The following is a 22,096-nucleotide window of genomic DNA, read 5'->3' as shown; positions in this document are numbered from 1 at the left end:
GTCAGTTTACTAGGAAACATTCCTGATTACAAACCTAAGCTTCATGGCTGTCAAGAGCTACTGAATTATTTCTATTTTTCCATTACCTTAGCCTGAGCTTGACAGCAATAGCTGTCCAGAGTAAATCTCTTCATAATGTAAATCTAGGGCTCTATTCAGCCTCTGGTAGGGATTCGGTTGTAGAGATTTGTGTCAAATTCTGATTCATTAACCAAAAAAAATAACCTGATTCTACACCTTGTGTAGTCACTTGTATTTGTGCAAAATGTAATGATGTAAGCAGAGTCAGGATGAGCTCCACCCTGACATCTGGAGGTGAGTTGTGGAAAAGAACTTCAGGGGCTGATCTCATTTGCATAGGCACACTCACCCAGCCTAGCATGAGCCCATAGCTGCCCAAATGCTCACTTTGGCTGCTGTGGGATCCCCAGTGTCTCTGTTATTGGGGCAGGAAGAATAAATTGTAATTATCCTGATTATGTGAATCAAGGACAGTGGAACTGTACTTGGCCTTTTGTTATGATGGAGGGACTCGCCATCAACTAAGTAGCACTCGCTAGGCAAGGGACATGGGTTCCAAAGCTCTGTGAATTGAGAGAGATTGGGGGAGGTATGGGGCTCTGGATGGGTGTGGGATAATTGCACTTCCTTCTCTTTCTACTGTGGAATGTAAGAGCTAATTTTGATTCTATTAGGAGTCTAGTTACAGGTTGCTGAGCTGAATTCACTTTGGGCCAATGGTGCATCAGCATTGAGCTCCCCTACTACAGGCTGAAATCACAAAAGAGCTAAACTTACTAAGAGCTGAAATCACTCAGTGTTATGTTAAGTAGGGGGGGAGCCTGAAGATATAGTGTGGAGCAGTTTGTAGGACAGCTGGCAGAGCAGAGCAGCTCTTGGAACAGAGTAGAGCGGCTTGTGGGACGGCTGGCAGAGCAGAGCGGCTGGTGGAGTGGAGCAGTTTGTGGGATGGCTGGAGCAGCTCATGGGGTGCACCTGGCAGAGAGGAGTGATTCGTGGGATGACTGGTGGAGCAGAGCCCCATGGAGAGGTGGGGCAATTGGCTTTGGATCACATAAGGTGCCCCTTAACCCCCCCCCACCCCATCTCCATCCAGGTTGGGAGGTAAAACTCTGCAGATAAATTTTCGAGCTCTGGTGCTGCACTGACCAGGGACAGAGACTTTCGGGTTGTTGGACTTTTGGGACTTTGGGTGACTTTGGATTGCTGGACTCAAGAACCAAAGGGAAAGGACATGCCCCAAATTGCTTGGGGTGGGGTTTTTTTGCTCATGGGTTGTGGTATGAATCCTGTTGGTGGTGTTTCCCCAACATAATGCCACATTGTTTCTCTCTGTTATTAAAGGGCTTTTGCTACACTCAGGCTCTATGCTTGTGAAAGGGGAAGTATTGCCTCTAAGAGGTGCCCAGCAGGGGTGGTATATATTTGTCCCAGGTCACTGGGTGGGGGCTCGAGCCGGTTTTGCATTGTGTATTGGAATGGAACCCCTAGATACTGAACCCAGCCCTTGTTGCTGCCAACTCTGACGGGCAGAAGGGTTACAATACAATATGGGTGAAAAATGCTATCAAATATGAATGAAAGCATTTTACACTCACTCTTCCTAGGTGTAAATGGCTCCATAATCTGTTAAAAAAACAAAGATTATCTATAGGTTTCAGAGTAACAGCCGTGTTAGTCTGTATTCGCAAAAAGAAAAGGAGTACTTGTGGCACCTTAGAGACTAACCAATTTATTTGAGCATAAGCTTTCGTGAGCTACAGCTCACTTCATCGGATGCATCCGATGAAGTGAGCTGTAGCTCACGAAAGCTTATGCTCAAATAAATTGGTTAGTCTCTAAGGTGCCACAAGTACTCCTTTTCTTTTAAAGATTAGCTATAGCATCCAAAGTGGGATGGTGGTGGTAGGAATTGAGGCAGCGTGTGACATCCCCTCTCTTCTTCCTACTAAAAGCTGGGAACACTTCAGTTAACTTTTACTTGCTAGAAACAATCAAACCACTAGTTAAATTATAATATACATGCAGAAGGTTGTTTAAAACAAACTTTTTATTTAAAAATAAAACTTACTGTATCTCATTTCTTTGCCTACTCTCCTATTTTCTTCTGTATATTTTCTTCATTGTCCTTGCTTTCCTCTAACTTTTCTCTACACTCCTCTCCTATTTGCCTGTCTTACACTACGAAATTAGGTTGAGTTTATAGAAGTTGGTTTTTTAGAAATCATTTTTATATATTCAAGTGTGTGTGTCCCCACAGAAAATGCTCTAAGTGCATTAATTCGGCGGAGTGCTTCCACAGTACCGAGGCAAGCGTCGACTTCTGGAGTGTTGCACTGTGGGTAGCTATCCCACAGTTCCCGCAGTCTCCGCTGCCCATTGGAATTCTGGGTTGAGATCCCAATGCCTGATGGGGCTAAAACATTGTCGAGGGTGGTTCTGGGTGCATATCGTCAGGCCCCCGTTCCCTCCCTCCCTCCGTGAAAGCAGCAGCAGACAATCGTTTTGCGCCTTTTTTCTTGAGTTACCTGTGCAGACGCCATACCACGGCAAGCATGGAGCCCGCTCAGGTAACCATCACTGTATGTCTCCTGGGTGCTGGCAGACGTGGTACTGCATTGCTACACAGCAGCATCAACCCATTGCCTTGTGGCAGCAGACAGTACAGTAGGACTGGTAGCAGTCATCGTCATGTCCGAGGTGCTCCTGGTTGCCTCTGTGAGGTTGATCAGGAGCGCCTGGGCAGACATGGGTGCAGGGACTAAATTTGGAGTGATTTGACCAGGTCATTCTCTTTAGTCCTGCAGTCAGTCCTAGTGAACCATCTTATGGTGAGCAGGCAGGCGATATGGATTGCTAGCAGTCCTACTGTACCATCTTCTGCCAAGCAGCCATGAGATGTGGATGGCTTGCAGTCCTTCTGCACCATCTGCTGCCAGCCAAAGATGTAAAAGACAGATGGAGTGGATCAAAACAAGAAATAGACCAGATTTGTTTTGTACTCATTTGCTTTCCCCCCTCCCCCGTCTAGGGGACTCATTCCTCTAGGTCACACTGCAGTCACTCACAGAGAAGGTGCAGTGAGGTAAATCTAGCCATGTATCAATCAGAGGCCAGACCAACCTGCTTGTTCCAATAAGAACATTTACTTAGGTGCACCATTTCTTATTGGAACCCTCCGTGAAGTCCTGCCTGAAATACTCATTGATGTAAAGCCACCCCCTTTGTTGATTTTAATTCCCTGTAAGCCAACCCTGTAAGCCATGTCATCAGTCGCCCCTCCCTCCGTCAGAGCAATGGCAGACAATCGTTCCGCGCCTTTTTTCTGTGTGGACGCCATACCAAGGCAAGCATGGAGGCCGCTCAGCTCACTTTGGCAATTAGGAGCACATTAAACACCACACGCATTATCCAGCAATATATGCAGCACCAGAACCGGGCGAGGAGGTGACGTCAGCACAGTCACATGAGTGATCAGGACATGGACACAGATTTCTCTGAAAGCATGGGCCCTGCCAATGCATGCATCATGGTGCTAACGGGGCAGGTTCATGCTGTGGAACGCCGATTCTGGGCTCGGGAAAGAAGCACAGACTGATGGGACCACATAGTGTTGCAGGTCTGGGACGATTCCCAGTGGCTGTGAAACTTTCGCATGTGTAAGAGCACTTTCATGGAACTTTGTGACTTGCTTTCCCCTGCCCTGAAGCGCATGAATACCAAGATGAGATCAGCCCTCACAGCTGAGAAGTGAGTGGCGATAGCCCTGTGGAAGCTTGCAACGCCAGACAGCTACCGGTCAGTTGGGAATTTGGAGTGGGCAAATCTACTGTGGGGGCTGCTGTGATGCAAGTAGCCAACACAATCAAAGATCTGCTGATATCAAGGGTAGTGACCCTGGGAAATGTGCAGGTCATAGTGGATGGCTTTGCTGCAATGGGATTCCCTAACTGTGGTGGGGCCATAGACGGAACCCATATCCCTATCTTGGTACCGGAGCACTAAGCCGGCGAGTACATAAACCGCAAGGAGTACTTTTCAATAGTGCTGCAAGCTCTGGTGGATCACAAGGGACATTTCACCAACATCAACGTGGGATGGCCAGGAAAGATACATGACGCTCGCATCTTCAGGAACTCTGGTCTGTTTCAAAAGCTGCAGGAAGGGACTTTATTCCCAGACCAGAAAATAACTGTTGCAGATGTTGAAATGTCTATAGTTATCCTTGGGGACCCAGCCTACCCCTTAATGCCATGGCTGATGAAGCTGGACACAGGCAGCCTGGACAGTAGTCAGGAGCTGTTCAACTACAGGCTGAGCAAGTGCAGAATGGTGGTAGAATGTGCATTTGGACGTTTAAAGGTGCGCTGGCGCAGTTTACTGACTCACTTATACCTCAGCGAAACCAATATTCCCACTGTTATTACTGCTTGCTGTGCGCTCCACAATATCTGTGAGAGTAAGGGGGAGACATTTATGGTGGGGTGGGGGTTGAGGCAAATCGCTTGGCTGCTGGTTACACGCAGCCAGACACCAGGGCGGTTAGAAGAGCACAGGAGGGCGCGGTACACATCAGAGAAGCTTTGAAAACCGGTTTCATGACTGGCCAGGCTATGGTGTGAAAGTTCTGTTTGTTTCTCCTTGATGAAACCCCCCGCCCCTTGGTTCACTCTACTTCCCTGTAAGCTAACCACCCTCCCCTTCGATCACTGCTTGCAGAGGCAATAAAGTCATTGTTGCTTCACATTCATGCATTCTTTATTCATTCATGACAGAAATAGAGGGATGACTACCAAGGTAGCCCAGGATGGGTGGTGGAGGAGGGAAGGAAAATGCCACACAGCACTTTAAGCACAGCACTTTAAAAGTTTACAACTTTAAAATTTATTGAATGACAGCCTTCTTTTTTTGGGGCAATCCTCTGTGGTGGAGTGACTGGTTGGCCGGAGGCCCCCCCACCACGTTCTTGGGCGTGTGGGTGTGGAGGCTATGGAACTTGGGGAGGAGGGCGGTTGGTTACACAGGGGCTGTAGTGGCAGTCTGTGCTCCAGCTGCCTTTGCTGCAGCTCAACCATACACTGGAGCATACTGGTTTGATCCTCCAGCAGCCTCAGCATTGAATCCTGCCTCCTCTCATCACGCTGCCGCCATATTTGAGCTTCAGCCCTGTCTTCAGCCCGCCACTTACTCTCTTCAGCCTGCCACCTCTCCTCCCGATCATTTTGTGCTTTCCTGCACTCTGACATTATTTGCCTCCAGGCATTCGTCTGTGCTCTGTCAGTGTGGGAGGACAGCATGAGCTCAGAGAACATTTCATCACGAGTGCATTTTTTTTTCTTTCTAATCTTCACTAGCCTCTGGGAAGGAGAAGATCCTGTGATCACTGAAACACATGCAGCTGGTGGAGAAAAAAAAAAGGGACAGCAGTATTTAAAAAGACACATTTTATAAAACAGTGGCTACACTCTTTCAGGGTAAACCTTGCTGTTAACATTACATACATAGCACATGTGCTTTCGTTACAAGGTCGCATTTTGCCTCCCCCCACCGCGTGGCTACCCCCTGAACCCGCCCCCGTCCCCGTGGCTTACAGCGGGGAACATTTCTGTTTAGCCACAGGCAAACAGCCCAGCAGGAACGGGCACCTCTGCATGTCCCCTGAAGAAAAGCACCCTATTTCAACCAGGTGACCATGAATGATATCTCACTCTCCTGAGGATAACACAGAGAGATAAAGAACGGATGTTGTTTGAACGCCAGCAAACATACACTGCAGTGCTTTGTTGTACAATGATTCCCGAGTACGTGTTACTGGCCTGGAGTGGTAAAGTGTCCTACCATGGAGGACGCAATAAGGCTGCCCTCCCCAGAAACCTTTTGCAAAGGCTTTGGGAGTACATCCAGGAGAGCCTCGAATGCCAGGGCAAATTAATCCTTTCACATGTTTGCTTTTAAACCATGTATAGTATTTTAAAAGGTACATTCACCGGAGGTCCCTTCTCCGCCTGCCGGGTGCAGGAGGCAGTCTTGGGTGAGTTCAGGGGGTACTGGCTCCAGGTCCAGGGTGAGAAACAGTTCCTGGCTGTCGGGAAAACCGGTTTCTCCACTTGCTTGCTGTGAGCTATCTACAACCTCCTCCTCATCATCATCTTCTTCGTCCCTAAAACCTGCTTCCGTGTTGCCTCCATCTCCATTGAAGGAGTCAAAAAACATGGCTGGGTAGTGGTGGCTGAACCCCCTAAAATGGCATGCAGCTCATCATAAAAGTGGCATGTTTGGGGCTCTGACCCGGAGCGGCCGTTCGCCTCTCTGGTTTTCTGGTAGGCTTGCCTCAGCTCCTTAAGTTTCATGCGGCACTGCTTCGGGTCCCTGTTATGGCCTCTGTCCTTCATGCCCTGGGAGATTTTGACAAAGGTTTTGGCATTTCGAAAACTGGAACGGAGTTCTGATAGCACGGATTCCTCTCCCCATACAGCGATCAGATCCTGTACCTCCCATTCAGTCCATGCTGGAGCTCTTTTGCGATTCTGGGACTCCATCATGGTCACCTCTGCTGATGAGCTCTGCATGGTCACCTCTGCTGATGAGCTCTGCATGGTCACCTGCAGCTTGCCACGCTGGCCAAACAGGAAATGAGATTCAAAAGTTCGCGGTTCTTTTCCTGTCTACCTAGCCAGTGCATCTGAGTTGAGAGTTCTGTCCAGAGCGGTCACAATGGAGCACTCTGGGATAGCTCCCGGAGGCCAATACCGTCGAATTGTGTCCACAGTACCCCAAATTCGACCCAGCAAGGCCGATTTTAAGCACCAATCCACTTGTCAGGGGTGGAGTAAGGAAATCCATTTTAAGAGCCCTTTAAGTCGAAAAAAAGGGCTTCATCGTGTGGACAGGTACAGGTTTACATCGATTTAACGCTGCTAAATTCGACCTAAAGTCCTAGTGTAGACCAGGGTATGTCTACACAAAAACATTAGGTCGATTTTATTTAAGTCAACATTGAGCCTCTAATTTAAGCAAGTCGATTTTGCATGTCCCCACTATGCTCATTGTGTCGGTGGTGCGCAGCCTGCAGGCTGTAGTTTTCCTACCCCTGAGCTATGGGATGATGAGCAGTGGCTGAAGAACTTTCAAATGTGCAAGGCCACTTTCATGGAACTGTGCGAAGAGCTTTTCCCAGCCCTGAAGCACAGCGTTACTTAAATGACAACTGCGGTGACAGTTGAGAAGCGAGGGGAGATAGCCCTGTGGAAGCTTGCAATGCCAGACTGCTACCGGTCAGTGGGGAATCAATTCAGAGTGGGTAAATCTACCTTGGGATCTGCTGTGATCCAAGTTTCCAGGGCAGTCAATAGACTTCTGCTAAGAAGTGTAGTGACTCTGGGCAACATGGAGAACATAGTGGATGGTTTTGCTGCAATGGGGTTCCCTAACTGCGGTGGGGCAATAGATGGGATGCCTATCCCTATCTTCGCACCAGACCACCTTGCCAAAGAGTACATAAACCGAAAAGCGTATTTCTCAATGGTGTGGCAAGTGCTGGTGGATCACAGGGACCGTTTCACCGACATCAACGTGGGATGGTCGGGAAAGGTGCATGACTGTTCGGAAAGCTGCAAGCAGGGATGTTCTTTCCAAACTGCAAAATAATGGTTGGTGATATTGAAATGCCAATCATGATCCTGGGAGACCCAGCCTACCCCTTGTTCCCCTGGCTCATGAAGCTGTACACAGGCAGGCTGGACAGCAGTAAGGAGCTGTTAAACCATAAGCTGAGCAAATGCAGAATGGTGGTGGAATGTGCCTTTGAACATTTAAAAGCTCGCTGGCATAGTTTGCTTACTAGGTTAGACCTCAGTGAAAGCAATATCCCTATTGTTGTTGCTGCCTACTTTGTGCTCCATAATATCTATGAAACAAAGGAAGAAAAGTTTCCAGTGGGGTGGGAGGCAGAAGCAGATCGCATGGCAGCAAATTTTGAGCACCCAGACACCAGGGCAATAAGACGAGCACATTGAAGTGCACTGCATCTCTGTGAGGCTTTGAAAACTAGTTTCATCAATGACCCACAGTAATGTGACACTTATGTGTGTTCCTTACCAAGCTATCCCCTTCATTGCATGTACTCCCCTATACACTACACCACCGCTAACCACAGTGTGCTGAATGAATAAAGAGCCCTTTTCTCCTCAATCCACTTATTTTCATTATGCTCACAAACACTGAGAGACAGCAAAGAAAAGTAAGATAAAACTTGGGGGAAGGTAGGGGAGAAACAAGGACAGCTTGCTTACAGTTGCACCGCAGTAACAATCAAAGGTGTGGGAATGGGCGCTTTCTGGTCTTTGCACTCTCCCCTGGAGTTGAGTGCAAGGGATACCGGACTCCCCCAATCCCCTCCTCTCCCATCCTAGGACATCTGGGAGAGGAGGATGTGGAACTTGGCGACAATGGCAGCAGGTTCAGTGCAGACTGCAGTGGGACTCTAACATCCAGTTGCCTTTCTTGAACCTCAGCCAGACGCCTCAACATGTCTGTTTGCTTCCTCATAATCCACACCATCTCATCCTGCATGTCACACTCATGTTCCCTGCATGCTCTTCTGTCCTCGCGGTCATTGTGCAGGCTGTCGGACAGTTTAATCCTCCATGCGCTGAGCTCCATCTTGTCACTCTCGGAGGCACGCATTAACTCACTGAACATATCCTCCCAAGACTTATTTTTCCGCCTTCTAATCTAGGAAAGTCTCTGTCTCAGTGTGGAGGATGCGCCTCTGGACAAGGTTTCAGCTGTAAAGAATATAAAGCACAAGGGTAGCATTAACAGTCTCGCTCAAGGTTAAATCTTTTCATAAAAGAAACACCCCACAATGCACTTCCCTGTAAACCACAACATAAGCAGAAACGCTGGCTATTGCAAGAGTGGGTTTGCTGTTACAGCCACAGTGAGTAAGGCTACAAGGCATGGGCAAGAGGCCTTGTGCTGCAGCTTTTGTTAAAACATCCTTGGGATCAATGGTTCCAACCTCAGCACAGCCCCCTTTCCCATAGCAACCTGGATGGTGCTTGTGGGCAGGCACCAATGTAAAGCCCCGCAAATAGTTTGATTGTTATAAAAATGGCACCGTGTTGGGGTGGAAGGGAGACGAACAAGAAGCCTTGCCCCACTCCTTCTTTAAATGCTGGTTGCAATACGGGGTTATCCCTTCCAACCACAACCAGGGCACACTCGGGAAAGCGTGGTTTTGTGATCCAGAATTCATCAAATGGGGCGGATTTTTTATTGAATTGCTTGCAGTTTAATGGCTAGCATTTAACTTTCCCCGTTTCCCCTAGGTAACCATACGCAATATCACTTTCCTGAGGGTAACAGAGGCGGAAAGGGAACAGATGCTGTAAGTGTCTGGGTACAGACCTCCTGGTCCTTATGCTGCAATGCTGTGTGCCACAATGATGCCAGAAGAGTTAATACTGGAGGGGCTTGGGAAAGTGTCCTACTGTGGTGGATGAAATAAGGCAGCCCTTCCCAGAAACCTTCTGCAAAGGATTGCAGAGTACCTCCATGAAAGCTTCCTAGTTAGCTCCATGGAAGATTCGCGGGCCATGCCGGGCACATAAACAATCTTTTTCGGAGCGCACCCTCTGCATAGCTGGAATGGCCACTGATAACCACTATCCCAATTTTCTTACTCAGATTCAACATTAAAAATAATAGCATGTAACCCCTACAGTTTGATTGAAAATGTGTACTCACCAGAGGTGCCTTCCCCAGCATCATGCTCTGCTGCCAACTGGTCCTGTGCGGGAATGGGCTCCAGAGTCAAAAAAAGTTCTTGGCTATCGGGGAGAATGTATCCTCCGCTTGCCTGCCACGCATTCTCCTCCTCCTCTTCCTTGTCAACAATGTCTTCCTTGTTGTTGCCCAAGGTCACCCAGAGCTCCTGGGAGGTATCCACAGAGCATTTTGGGGTAGTGGTGGGGTCGCCACCTAGAACCGCATGCAGCTCCTCCATAGAAGCGGCATGTCTGCGGCTCAGAACCAGAGTGACTGTTTGCCTCCCTTGTCTTCTGGTATGCTTGCCAAAGCGCCTTTATTTTCACACGGCACTGCCGTGTGTCCCTGGGCTAGCCCTTCTCCCCCAGGCCCTGTGTGATTCTGGCATAGATGTCAGTGTTTCTTCTGCTGGTTTGGAGCTGTGCCTGCACTCTTCTCCCCACACAGCAATCAGATCCACCACTGCCTGTGTGCTCCATGCTTCAGTGCATTTGAGGCCTTCAGCATCCATGGTCAACTGTGCTGACGAGCTCTCCACGCTGATCAAACAGGAAATGAACATTCAAAAGTTCCTGGGGCTTTAACAGGTGGACAGCTGTTTCCTGTGTACCTGGCTGAAGTGAAGTGGAATTTACAGGTACGAAGTTTTAATGGCGCAGGTGGGTGCTCGACCCCCCCACCGTCCCAGGCCCGCTCCTGCCCCCATTCCAACCCCTTCCCCAAAGTCCCCGCCCCAACTCTGCCCCCTCCCTGCCCCTATTCCTACTCCTTCCCCAAATCCCTGCACTGGCCCCGCCTCACCCTGCCTCCTCCCCTGAGCATGCCAGGTTCCCACTCCTCCCTCCTGGAGCTTGCTACAGCTGCAGAGGTAGGCAAGTGCTGGGAGGTAGGCGGAGAAGCAGGGATGCGGGGCGCTCAGGGGAGGAGGCAGAGGTGAGGCGGGGGGGCAGGGAGTTTGGCTGCCAGTGGGTGCAGAACACCCACTAATTTTTCTCTGTGGGTGCTCCAGCCCAGGAGTCGGCGCCTATGGTGGAGCTGAAAGTGCTCTCCAGAGCAGTCAGAGAGGACACCTTCCGGAGGTCAATTCATTCAAATGACACAGTGCAGTGCCTATAGTATCCCAGTGTTGATGCCTGGATGTCGACCGAAGCACTACGCCTCTCCTGGAGGTGGAGTGCAGAAATCGACTTTACAAGCCCTTTAGGTCGGCGGAAGGACTCGGTGGTGTAGACACATACATTATTAATGCCACCTAACGTGGCAGATGTCGCCCCAACTTTGTCGTGTAAACCAGGCCTTAGTTTGTACTGTCTGAACCGCCAAGCTGTCTGCGAAGGGCACCGCGCATTGCATAGGGCCAGGAATAGACCCTGAGCATGCGCAGGCCGCGACTCCTCTCCCAGGCTAGCGCCCCTCCCCGCCACAGCCCCCTGCACGCGCGGACCCGGCTCCCCCGCCCCCAGCTACCTGCGGCTGCCGCGGATTGGCTGGGTCGGCCCCGCCCCCAGCTGCTGACGTGCGCAGCCTCGGTTTGACGGGCAGGTATGGCCCGGGCGCCATGTTGCGAGCGGAAGCGGGGAGCGAGCGGCGCTGAGGCAGGGTAGCTCCGCCGGGCGGGAGGCGGCGGCAGCGGCAGCAGAAGCCAGAGCCGGGTAGGGCCCTCCGCCGGCCGGGGCGCCGCACCGCACCGCACCCGGGCTCCTCGCCCTGCCCGCACCGGGGGCTGCCCCCGTCCTACCTCGCCCCGCGGGGGCGCTTGAAAGCGGAGCGCGAAGGCGGCGGCGGCGGCGCCGAGCGGGGACGATGCCGCTAGCGCAGCTGGCGGACCCCTGGCAGAAGATGGCTGTGGAGAGCGCGGCCGAGAGCAGCACGGAGGTACGGGGTCCCGCCGGGGGGCAGGGAGACGCCGCCGCCTCGCACCGCGCCCCGGCAGCCTGGGGAGGGGGCCCCAACGCTCTAGCCCGAGCCCACGTTCCCTCCGGGGGCGCCTTGCCCTTGAGAGGGGCCCCTGGTGGACAGCGAGCGCCCGGCTCCCTAGGCGAGTCGAGGGGTGTTCGCGAGCGAGCCCGCCTGCCCAGCACTCCTGGCCCCGTGGGGAAGGGGCTGTAAATAACGCCGCCCCCCCCCCCCCCCCCACGGCTGGGACGGGTTGTCCCGTGAGCCCCGCGTGGCTGCGCCCGCTCCCTCCTTCCCCCGGTGGCGGTGTAACGATGGGGAGCGCGCTGGTCCCGGGGCTGGGCAGAGCGAGATGTCACGCAACCCCCGAGTTTATGGGAAACTTTCCCCTGCCGTGTGCGCGGTGCTGCGCCGTGGGGAGCCGCGACGCTGGCTGGTGACAAAAGGTCAGGCGAAGGCCGGAGGGTGAGGGAGCCGCACGGGACTTTCCTCTCGCCCAGCGGCTGCTGCTATGAGCTCTGCCCTGGTGTCTCGCTCCCTCCCTAGCCCGTTTGAGTCTCGGCTACGTGCCGCTCCCTTGCCTGTAAGTGACCGACCCCCACGCAGGGGGATCGGCCAGGACCCCACCACTTCCGGAGGGGGTTAGTCTGCACCTTCTGGGAGGAGAATAACCTGCTTCTGCGCCGCTGAACGACTTGGCTGGTTTTATTCCGTTCCGGTATCTGGTTACTGTCACCGCGAGTTCCCTCTTCCCGGAGTGGCCCAGCCTCCTCCACACGCCCTTCCCAGGCAGCGGACGCGGGGAAACTAGCTCCTAATAGGGCAACTCTGTATAGCCGCCTGACCCTTTGGCAGGCCAGGCAGGCATATAAGAAGCCTGGCTTCACCTTCCTTAATGTCTCTCCCCTCCACCCCCTTTTTCACTTCTCTGCTGTTGGAAAAGGACACTCATCCCTCTGATCCCAAAACGTCTTTATCTAGGCAGAGCTGGGTTGTGCCTGCAGTTCTTGCTATTTCACAGTCATTTCGGCTACCCCGGCTGCCTCATGTTGGTAACACTTGCTGTTTGGCCAGTTTGGGGGAACATCCGTGTAATGCTGTGCAGTGTGGTTTCCTGCTGTTTGTAGTGAGGGGACAGTAGGATGTTGGTGTGGTATGACATCAATGTCACAGTTCCCTATGCATTTTTAGTTACTAGACTGAGTTGTTCCAAGTGCTAGTGAGGAGATTCAGATCCCTTTGTGGGGGATGATTAATTAGAGTTGTTGTCTCTTCTAGTCACTTCCACTTTTCATTAAATAAAGAATTGTGTGCTAATGTGGTTTGGACACCAGGTAATAAAGGCTTGCAAAGTTGTAATAATGCTGAGAAACTTGCCCCATTGCTTCCTGACTGCCTGCCACTTAAAAGGAGACTGCAGATTAATTTGACCTCCAGTGAAGAAGTTCTGATAACACAATCATTTAAAAATACCTATCATTCTTACAGTAGTTTTCTCACTAATCTTCAAAGTGGTAGTTCTAGGTGAAATAATTTTGGAAAGGAGTATAATTACTAAGAAGAGCAATTTAACACTTGTTCTAGGAGGACAAATATTTCTCCTTCCTGAGACTTATCCGGCATTACTGAATTTTTAACATGTGAACAGTGTGACTTTAATTTCCTCTTCATGCTATGTATTTTTTTTGTAATTAGGAAACATATCAGCTAAATTCTGTGACTATAAGGAAGCCCCAATACTAAATTTAAAAGGTGTTGCATTGATGCATGTGTGTTTCTAAATATTTTAAGTTTCCATTATTCACTTGATTTTTCATTCTTCAAAATACTGTGTTTGGAGACTTTTTAAAAAACATTTCAAAATGTATTCGGTCAGTTCATAAAGAAAAGTTATGCACATAAACAAGGCTGTTCTGTACTCTACATTATCATGAGACACTTAAGTTATGTAGAAACACTACAAAAATATATAACTACACCTATCTGAAGGGTTTATGGTGTAAAGCCCAATCCTAACAAATACTTATGCCCATGCTGTGCTTCAGATATGGATATAATCCAAAATTATTTCAGGTTTACTTCTTAGATAGGACACAGATAATCATTGCTGCTTTGTTAGTGAATGTTCATCCTATACAGGTACCTCTGTGGTTTTTGGTTTATTTTTGTAAACATGTGTTTTGGAACAGACTTAGTATTCTAAGTTACTGCAGTAGAACCTCAGAGTTACGAATGCTTTGGGAATGGAGGTTGTTCGTAACTCTGAACAAAACATTATGGTTCTTTCAAAAGTTTACAAGTGAACATTGACTTAATACAGCTTTGAAACTTTACTATGCAGAAGAAAAATGCTGCTTTTAACCATCTTAATTTAAATGTAACAAAGCACAGAAACGGTGTTTGTATCTTGTCAAATCTTTTTTTAAACTTTCCCTTTTTTGTTTAACACAGTACAGTACTGTATTTGTTTTTTCTTTTTTTGTCTCTGCTGCTGCCTGATTGCGTACATCCGGTTCCAAATGAAGTGTGTGCTTGACCGGTCAGTTCATATATCTGGTGTCTGTAAATGTGAGCTTCTACTGAAAGAAGAAAAATTATGAATATTTGATTAGAATAATGAATTTATACATGGGATTTTAGAAAGAACCTAAGTGATGTAGGTGCCCAAAACCTGTCAAAATTCAATGGAAGTTGGGTGTCCATTGAAGAAGAAAATAGATTTGAATATAAAGGTTGTTTGCCTGAAAGCTGTATCTTTAAAAATAGTCAATTTTTGGATCAAGTATGTAAACAAATGGCTTAAATACTTAACCATATATTTAATTTACACGAGTTAGCCTTATTAGCAGAACTGCAATCTCTTGACTAGTCAGATCCCTGTGAGAGGTCTGTGCCTTCATGGAGTCTTTTATGACTTATTCTCCATAGCTATATGTTGGCTGTCATCTGCAGCTTTTGTAAATTATGTACATTATCTATGTTTGCCATAGATAGTCACTAAGGACTTGTCCACACTGTGATGCTGCAGTGCAGACAATGAAGGTATGAACTGCAGAGCGCACCAAAGCGTTACTATGTAACAGCCCCATGTGGACGCAGCTGGTACGAACTAAAAGGTACATAGGTTGAATTAACACAGTCCTCTTTCAAACAGTTAGATCGCAGCACTTTGTGTTCTGCGGTTCGCACATCTGTACTTCGCACTGTGAGGCAGTATAGACATAGCCTTACTCCTTATTGCAGCCCTAAGGAAATCATAAGTTGTTATAGCAAACCTTGGTGTTACCTCAAGTTATACCAGTGTTGGAGTTGATTGGTATTTTTTCTGTGGGGGAAATGAAGTGCCATGCAAACTGTTAAAGAGCTTTGGGGTAAAAACATAAATCCATACAATTATTAAAGGTGAACAAGAGGGCATTTGATTCACTATACATTTCTACAGTACCCAAAAAAACCAGAGAAATCCTGAATGAGCTCTCTGGGCATTATTGTAATGTAAAGCATTTTGGGGTAGTTTGTGTTAATGATGGTACGTAAAAGAAAGTTATATTGTATATAATACTTGAGGAAATATCCAAAGTGTAAATCAAGCTCTGTTAAAGCCAGTGGAACTATATTGATTTACATCAGCTTGGGTTCTTGCCCTACATCCTTAACCGGCATCTATGTCTCATGCTGAGTATATACTGTATGTTATGTAATCATGCACAAGACATGTTGGCCAAGAGTTTCAGATACTGGAGTCTTAATGTTAGGCTCCTAAATTCATATTTAAGCACCTGAACAAGCAGCCTCGTTTTTCAAAAGTGTTGCACTCCTCTGAACTCCCATTAAACATCAGTCAATAGGCTGTGTCTAAATATGGGTTTGGGAGCCTAACTTTCAGCACTTAGTTTTGAAAGTCTTGCCCATCGCAAATAGAGATTGTTTAAAAGCAAGATATTTTATACTTATACTTTCACTTACCTGCTGAATCCAGGATTATGTTGTTCTTGTGGCAGTCAGCGGGACATTACTACTACTAAATGACTGGGATGAAGAGGCATGTCAGTGAGTGATGTTGATGCATAAAAGTATATCGAATATGGTGTGGCATTGATGCTTATTACCCCATTCTTGCTAATGCTTACACACATGCATAACTTTTAAGTACATGAGTAGTCGACCCAAAGTCTAAGTTAAGTGACTGCATAAGTGTTGGCAAGATTACATCTGTTCTTTGCCATTTGCAGTCATAATTTCCAGTTGTGATTACTTCGGTACTTATTTTGTATATCAGTCTTTGGAATAGGACATACTTCTGGGGAATAAGCCACAAGAATAAAGATCACATTTGCAACCATCCTTAACCCTGCTTATGTTTTCAGTATGTAGTCTAAACAGAAGGTATCAATGGATATTGAAAGTTACTCAACTCTTTACCACCACTCCATTGTAGTGAAGAATTTCATCACAAAATATCCTCTAAATTGTTCTTTATCACTTCTAAAGTATTTATCTATTTGAATGTAATAGTTCTTGGAGTGTGCTTACTTTTGTAAGTTTATGACAAATGAAACTTTTCCATATAATTTTATTATAATAAAGGATTCTCATCTGATGCTTATCCATAATATGTACATATGTAAAAAAAAGTATTGTATTTCAAAGACTACTGTACAGGAGAGGCTCAGGGATTTTCGTGATTCCATTAGTAAAATAGATGTCATAACCATGTGAATACGATGCATATGAAACCTGCCATCCTTTTAATACTTACTGCCAGTGATTTCTTATTGGTAGTTCTACGGTTGTGAATGTTTTGCTGCCCTTGGGCGCAAGTAACATTTCTCACCACAGCTACATATCTAGAAGACTAGAACTGGTAGTCCATGCAGGAGTGGAAGACAGATTGAATGGGGAACTGGGACTGGCTGGAAAAGGAGACGGGAACTGACTAAATGAGAGAGGGAATAGATGACCTCCTGAGGTCCCTTCCAACCCTAATATTCTATTCTATGATTCTATGAGGAGCTTGGGGTGGTGAAGAGACAGGAGGGGGACAGAAACTAGTTGGAAGGGGTTGGGGGAAAACAGGCAGAAGAATCTCTACCCCACTATAGAACACTTCTCTCCAGAGCCTGGAATGGAACCCAAGACTCCTGAGTCTCACCATTCCCTCTACTGTCAGCAATTGTGTGAAGGCCACTGGCTTCCCTGCCACCACTCCCACCATACTGGATTGCATTTTTGTTCTTGTTTCAGTGTCCCTTTCAGAGATTAAAAATTATAGTCCTGAGATTTGCTGTACCCTGGGTTAGTGACAAAATTACAATGTTCAACCAAGGAGTTAGTAACATACTTGCATACTGTGTAAAACTACGATCAATATACCACTGAAGTCTGAGAATCTGCTTTCCAATAGTGTGCAGCATTATTTTTTGTTCTTAATGGACTATAAAGCTAGGTTATTGCGATTATTATCTGACATGGGCTAGAATAAATACATAACTTTCCTAGCTGTAGCTCTAGCAACAAATATCAGTTACTGATATAATAAAAAGGGTTGTTTCGTTTTGCTGTTCCAGCTGCTGTAGAATGTACAGGGACAGCAGTAGAGATGCAATCCTCCTCTGCCAAGAATCTTACTCAGCAGCTTTTAAACGTGAAAAGTCTAAATACGCTACAGGCACCTTAAATATCTCTTGAATAGAGCTTTTATGGAGGATAATTCTTCATATCCTTCAAGCAGAGGGTGAAAAGCCTAAGCCATTGAAATAAAAATATAGACACCAGTATTGATGGTTAGCACAGCAACGTGAATTCTCCTTTCATAAGGCTTTCAACATCTCAATAGTCCAAGACCAGAGAGGACCAATGTGATAACATTGTCTGTCTTCCTGCATAACACAAGACTTAGAACTTCCCCAGAATAATTCCTGGGGCATATCTTTAAGAAAAGCATCCAATTTTGATTTAAAAATTATCAGTGATGGGGAAGTTCCAGTGCTTAGTTACCCTCACTGTTAAAAATCTATCCCTTGTTTCCAGTCTGATGTTGTCTAGCTTCAGCTTCTAGCCATTGGATTGTTAAACCTTTCTCTGTTGGACTCAAGAGCTCATTATTAGATATTTATTCCTCATGTGTATGTACTTATAGATTGTAATCAAGTCACTCAATCTTTTCTTTAAACTCAATAGATTAAGCTCCTTGAGTCAATCACTAATAAGGCATGTTTTCTAATCTTTTAATCATTCTCATGGTTCTTCTGTGAACACTATCCAGTTTTTCAGCATTCTTCTCAAATTATGGCTACAGAACTGGACACAGTATTCCAGCAGCAGTCACACCAGTGCCAAATAGAGATGAAATAACCTCTCTGCTCCTACTCAAGATTTCCCTATTTGTGCACCCCAGGATCACATTAGCTCTTTTGGCCATAGTGTCGCACTGAGAGCTCATGTTAGTTAATTATTCACTCTCCTCTCCCCCCCTCCCCCCAATTCTTTTTCAGAGTCACTGCTTCCCAGGGTTGTGTCCCTCATCACATAAGTATGGCTATATTCTTTGTTTCTGGTTGTATTAAATCACATTGCTTGCTTGCGTCCAGCTTACCAGGTGATCCAAATCACTCTGACTCAGTGACCTGTCCTCTTCATTATTTACCTCTCCCCCAATTTTTGTGTCATCTGCAAGCTTTATCAGTGATGTTATATTTTCTCACAGGTAATTGATAAAAATGTTAAATAGCATAGGGCCAAGAACCAACCTCTACAGGAGCCCACTAGAAACGCACCCACTCAGTGATGACTCCTGGGTTATAGTTACATTTTTAGACCTATCAGTTAGCCAGCTTTTAGTCCCTTTAATGTGTGCTATGTTAATTTTATATTATTCTAGTTTTTTAAATCAAAATAAGGTAATAAGCCCAGGTATTTCAGTCATTCTCTATCCTAGCAGGTCAGCAAGGTGACTAACTTCTTTTTGTCCTGTGTGCTCTTCCTCTAGACGCTTGCACCAGATAGCTTTGTTGAAACTGCAAACAAAGTTATAATATTTCCCATCAAGCCTGGTGTGAGGGATGAGCTCTCCCTAGAAGTTCTTATTAACAAACAGGCAATATGGTAATCCCTGCTCCTGTACCTGAACATTTTTCTCTCTAGGCCAAACCTGTCTCTTGGCATCTTAATCTAGGCTGGCACCATATGCCGTGGCTTGCTCATGCTCTGGCCAGGGAATGGAAGGTGGGAGAACATAGTTTAAAGGAATGAATTAGCAAATTACTTTTAATTATAATGAGGACATGACTAAAAGAGCCCCCCACTCACCTTGATTTTTAGGAGCTCTCCCTCTCAGGACCTGTAAATGATCAGCTTTTGAAAATCCATGCAATGGGCTAAACTTCTCAGGGGTGTCCTTTTACTCCTCCCCCTTCTTCAGCTCCTCTGAGACACGCTATTTTTATTTCCTGGAGAAGAGAGCATCACCAAAAACTTTAAAAATCATGCTTGCCTCCTAACACTTAATCCTTTACCTCTTCATACAAACAGTAAAAACCTCAACAATTAATGTCATTGAGTTTTAATCCGCTATTTAAACATGTCAGTTTTTGCAGCATATGGGAAGCAGATAGACAGTCTCAGCAGTTTGTCCACAGAGGTTAATCAAATAATTGTGAAGATGCTCATTTCCTATGTTGGATACCCACCATTGTAAGCCCGGTGCTTTGTCAGTTTACTTACTGCTGTTAATGTTTTTAACATCTTTACAAGTGTGTGCGTGTAGTACTGTGCACTAATATGGTCCATAGAGACAACAACAGAAACCCCCGCAATTATTCAAACTACCTTTAAGTTTCTGTTTTCTAATAGATCATTGACATGAATTGTGAACAATTATCCAGCAGTGTGATTAAATGAATATTAATTAACAGCACTGTATCTCAGATAATTACCCCATATCATCCTGATCAGATAATTGCTTAACATAACTGGAGAAGAGCTTCTAGGAAACAATGAAAACACTGATGTTCTCTGAATACATTGATGAAATCTATGGGTATCTATCAGGTCTCGTGCACCCATTTCATAGAGTCCACACAGCTTCATGTTCTGACATGCCACATCCTTGCTGAGAACGGCATAAATCCAACCTATTGTGTCTGTCTTTGAGCCAAAGTCATGTAGTGGGAAACTTAAGAGAATTGAGGGTCATCTGAGACTCAAAGACCCATTATGTTTGGTATAATCAAATATTGGAATCCAGAAGGGAAACTTCATAAGAGGCAGATTGTCCTCACAACCCACATTCCATCCAGGATAATGCTTGAAAGAACTACCAAACAATTTGCTAGTTGAAGGAACATAAGAACACCCATGCTGGGTCAAACCCAAGGTCCATCAAGCCCAGTATCCTATCTTCTGACAGTGGCCCATGCCATGTGGTTCAGAGGGAATGAACAAAACAGGTAATCCTCAAGTTATCCATCCGCTGTCGCCCATTCCTAGCTTCTGGCAAACAGAGGCTAGGGACACCATTCCTGCCCATCCTGGCTCATACCCATTGATGGACTTATCCTCCATGAATTTATCTAGTTCTTTTTTGAACTGCATTATGTTCTTGGCCTTCTGTTACAGCGTTGGCCTTCACCACATCCTTTGGCAAGGAGTTCCACAGATTGACTGTGCATTGTGTGAAGAGATACTTCCTTCTGTTTTTTTTAAACCTGCTGCCTATTAATTTTGTTTGGTGACCCTCTAGTTCTTGTGTTATGAATAAAGGGCTATATCTAATAGCAAGAAAAAATTCTAGACAAATAAGGCAAAGGATCCATCATTAAGGTTCAACATCATAATCCTAATGGTAAACAGCCCTGAAAAAGAGAACAGTGAGAACTGAAATTTCTAGTAGATGTCAGTTGATGGATCCTGCTTGATAACTTCAGCTTTGAGTGGCATAGATGTCTTTCAAAGTTTGAAGCATTTCTCTAGCCCAGCTACCATTTCTCCTTTTCAGAACCTCCTGGCAGCAGTGAAAGGAAAGGTCTCCTCAATTTGTTAATCCCCTCCAAAGCATCCTGGCAGCTGTGTGGCATTGGGGAAAGGAAAGAGGTCTCTGCCACCTCATTCTTCACCTGTATTTTTTTTTGTTAGGGGGAAGAGGAGTTGTCATACTTTAACTCCAATACCTGCTTCTGCTTTGGGCTTTCTCCAGCAGCATAAAATAACATTCTTTTTGATAGTTTTGCAGCTGGTCAAAGAGTTCTGAACAACAGAATCATTTTTAGTTTCAATCTATTGCTGCTTCATAAGTAACAGACACTAGAACTGTCTGTCTACAAGAGAACTGAAAATAATGAATTAACCCCTTTCTAACTGTGCCCAGTGACCAAGATGAGCAGCAGTATGATGAGAACTGTGTTGCACTTAATATAAAGAGAGATAACTTGGTTGCATATGCTCTTGAAAGCATGAAGTGTTAATAAGCAGGGCCATGACCTTCAAGCCTGATCATCATTGTCCCATTAAAAAAACCCCATGAATTTGTCCATTCCTGCTTGTGGCTTTTTATTACCACAATCCAAACTGCAACAATAATTGTTATTTTGTGGAATCTTTGACCGTGATGATAGTGGCTTGATACATGTGGTTGGTCTTGGGAAAAGGAGTTTTATTTGTGCTGAATAACTCCCATTGTGGGACTCATTTGGAATAATGTGGTACTGTATGGGGATTGAAGTTTGGGTGTTGCTGTGTGCTATCCACAATATACTTACCTTTTGGAAGGGTATCACCTTGTATCACACAGATGAACTTCTCTGGATTTTAGAGACTAAAATGCTCATAATGCTATAGTGAAAGCACCCAAAGAAATGTTTTTCTGCTTTTTAACTGAATTCAACCCTTTTAGTAACTTGCTGTTTATTTGCTATGTTTATTGTAGAATGGACAGCAAATTATGGATGAACCTATGGGAGAAGAAGAGATTAATCAGCAAACTGTAAGTAAAAGATTGCAAATGTAAGCTTTATTTTGTGGTACATTGTTATAGGTCACTCAAATACTAAGGGCTGGCTGTAACTCTCATAGTGTAAGCCCTGTGTTCCTTAGGCCTAAATTGTTTGTCATGGATCTATATTTTTGAGGAAAAGCTCTCTTCCTCGCTCACCCACTGGTTCAGTAGAGTGTCCCTTGTGTTAATTTCAGTACTAAATTGAATTGCTTGTACAGTGCTCCCAATATTTTTGGTGTGATGCAGGTTTCTCTATGGAAGGCACAAAGCTATATCTTGTAGAAGTCAGGGGAAAACCATTGCTCTGACAACTGGAAAGGGCACAGATGTGGCACTTGGTACTAGGTGGCTTTTGCTAATAGGGAAGGGATGTATCTTTCTTTTTTCCCCTTTTTGGACAGAGGCAAAGGTGACTGA

At 46.1% G+C, this 22,096-nt stretch overlaps 1 protein-coding gene across 4 annotated transcripts in view; it reads left to right on the top strand.

The window, feature by feature from the left end:
* Window positions 1–11,301: 11,301 nt before the first annotated feature.
* The window catches only part of RPS6KA3 (ribosomal protein S6 kinase A3), a 124,884-nt gene continuing 114,089 nt past the window's right edge, over window positions 11,302–22,096 (top strand). For all 4 annotated transcript variants that reach the window (XM_073357139.1, XM_073357159.1, XM_073357129.1 and 1 more), the window contains exons 1-2: window positions 11,302–11,667; window positions 21,611–21,667. In XM_073357139.1, coding sequence (XP_073213240.1) covers window positions 11,596–11,667; window positions 21,611–21,667 — 129 coding nt within the window. In that variant the 5' untranslated portion in view covers window positions 11,302–11,595. The remainder of the gene's footprint in view (window positions 11,668–21,610; window positions 21,668–22,096) is intronic.

This window comes from Lepidochelys kempii, chromosome 1 (genome assembly GCF_965140265.1).
Source record: "Lepidochelys kempii isolate rLepKem1 chromosome 1, rLepKem1.hap2, whole genome shotgun sequence".
Lineage (NCBI taxonomy): Eukaryota > Metazoa > Chordata > Testudines > Cheloniidae > Lepidochelys > Lepidochelys kempii.
The sequence above is the reverse complement of the archived record's forward strand: the minus strand, read 5'-3'. Positions and strand labels throughout refer to the sequence as shown.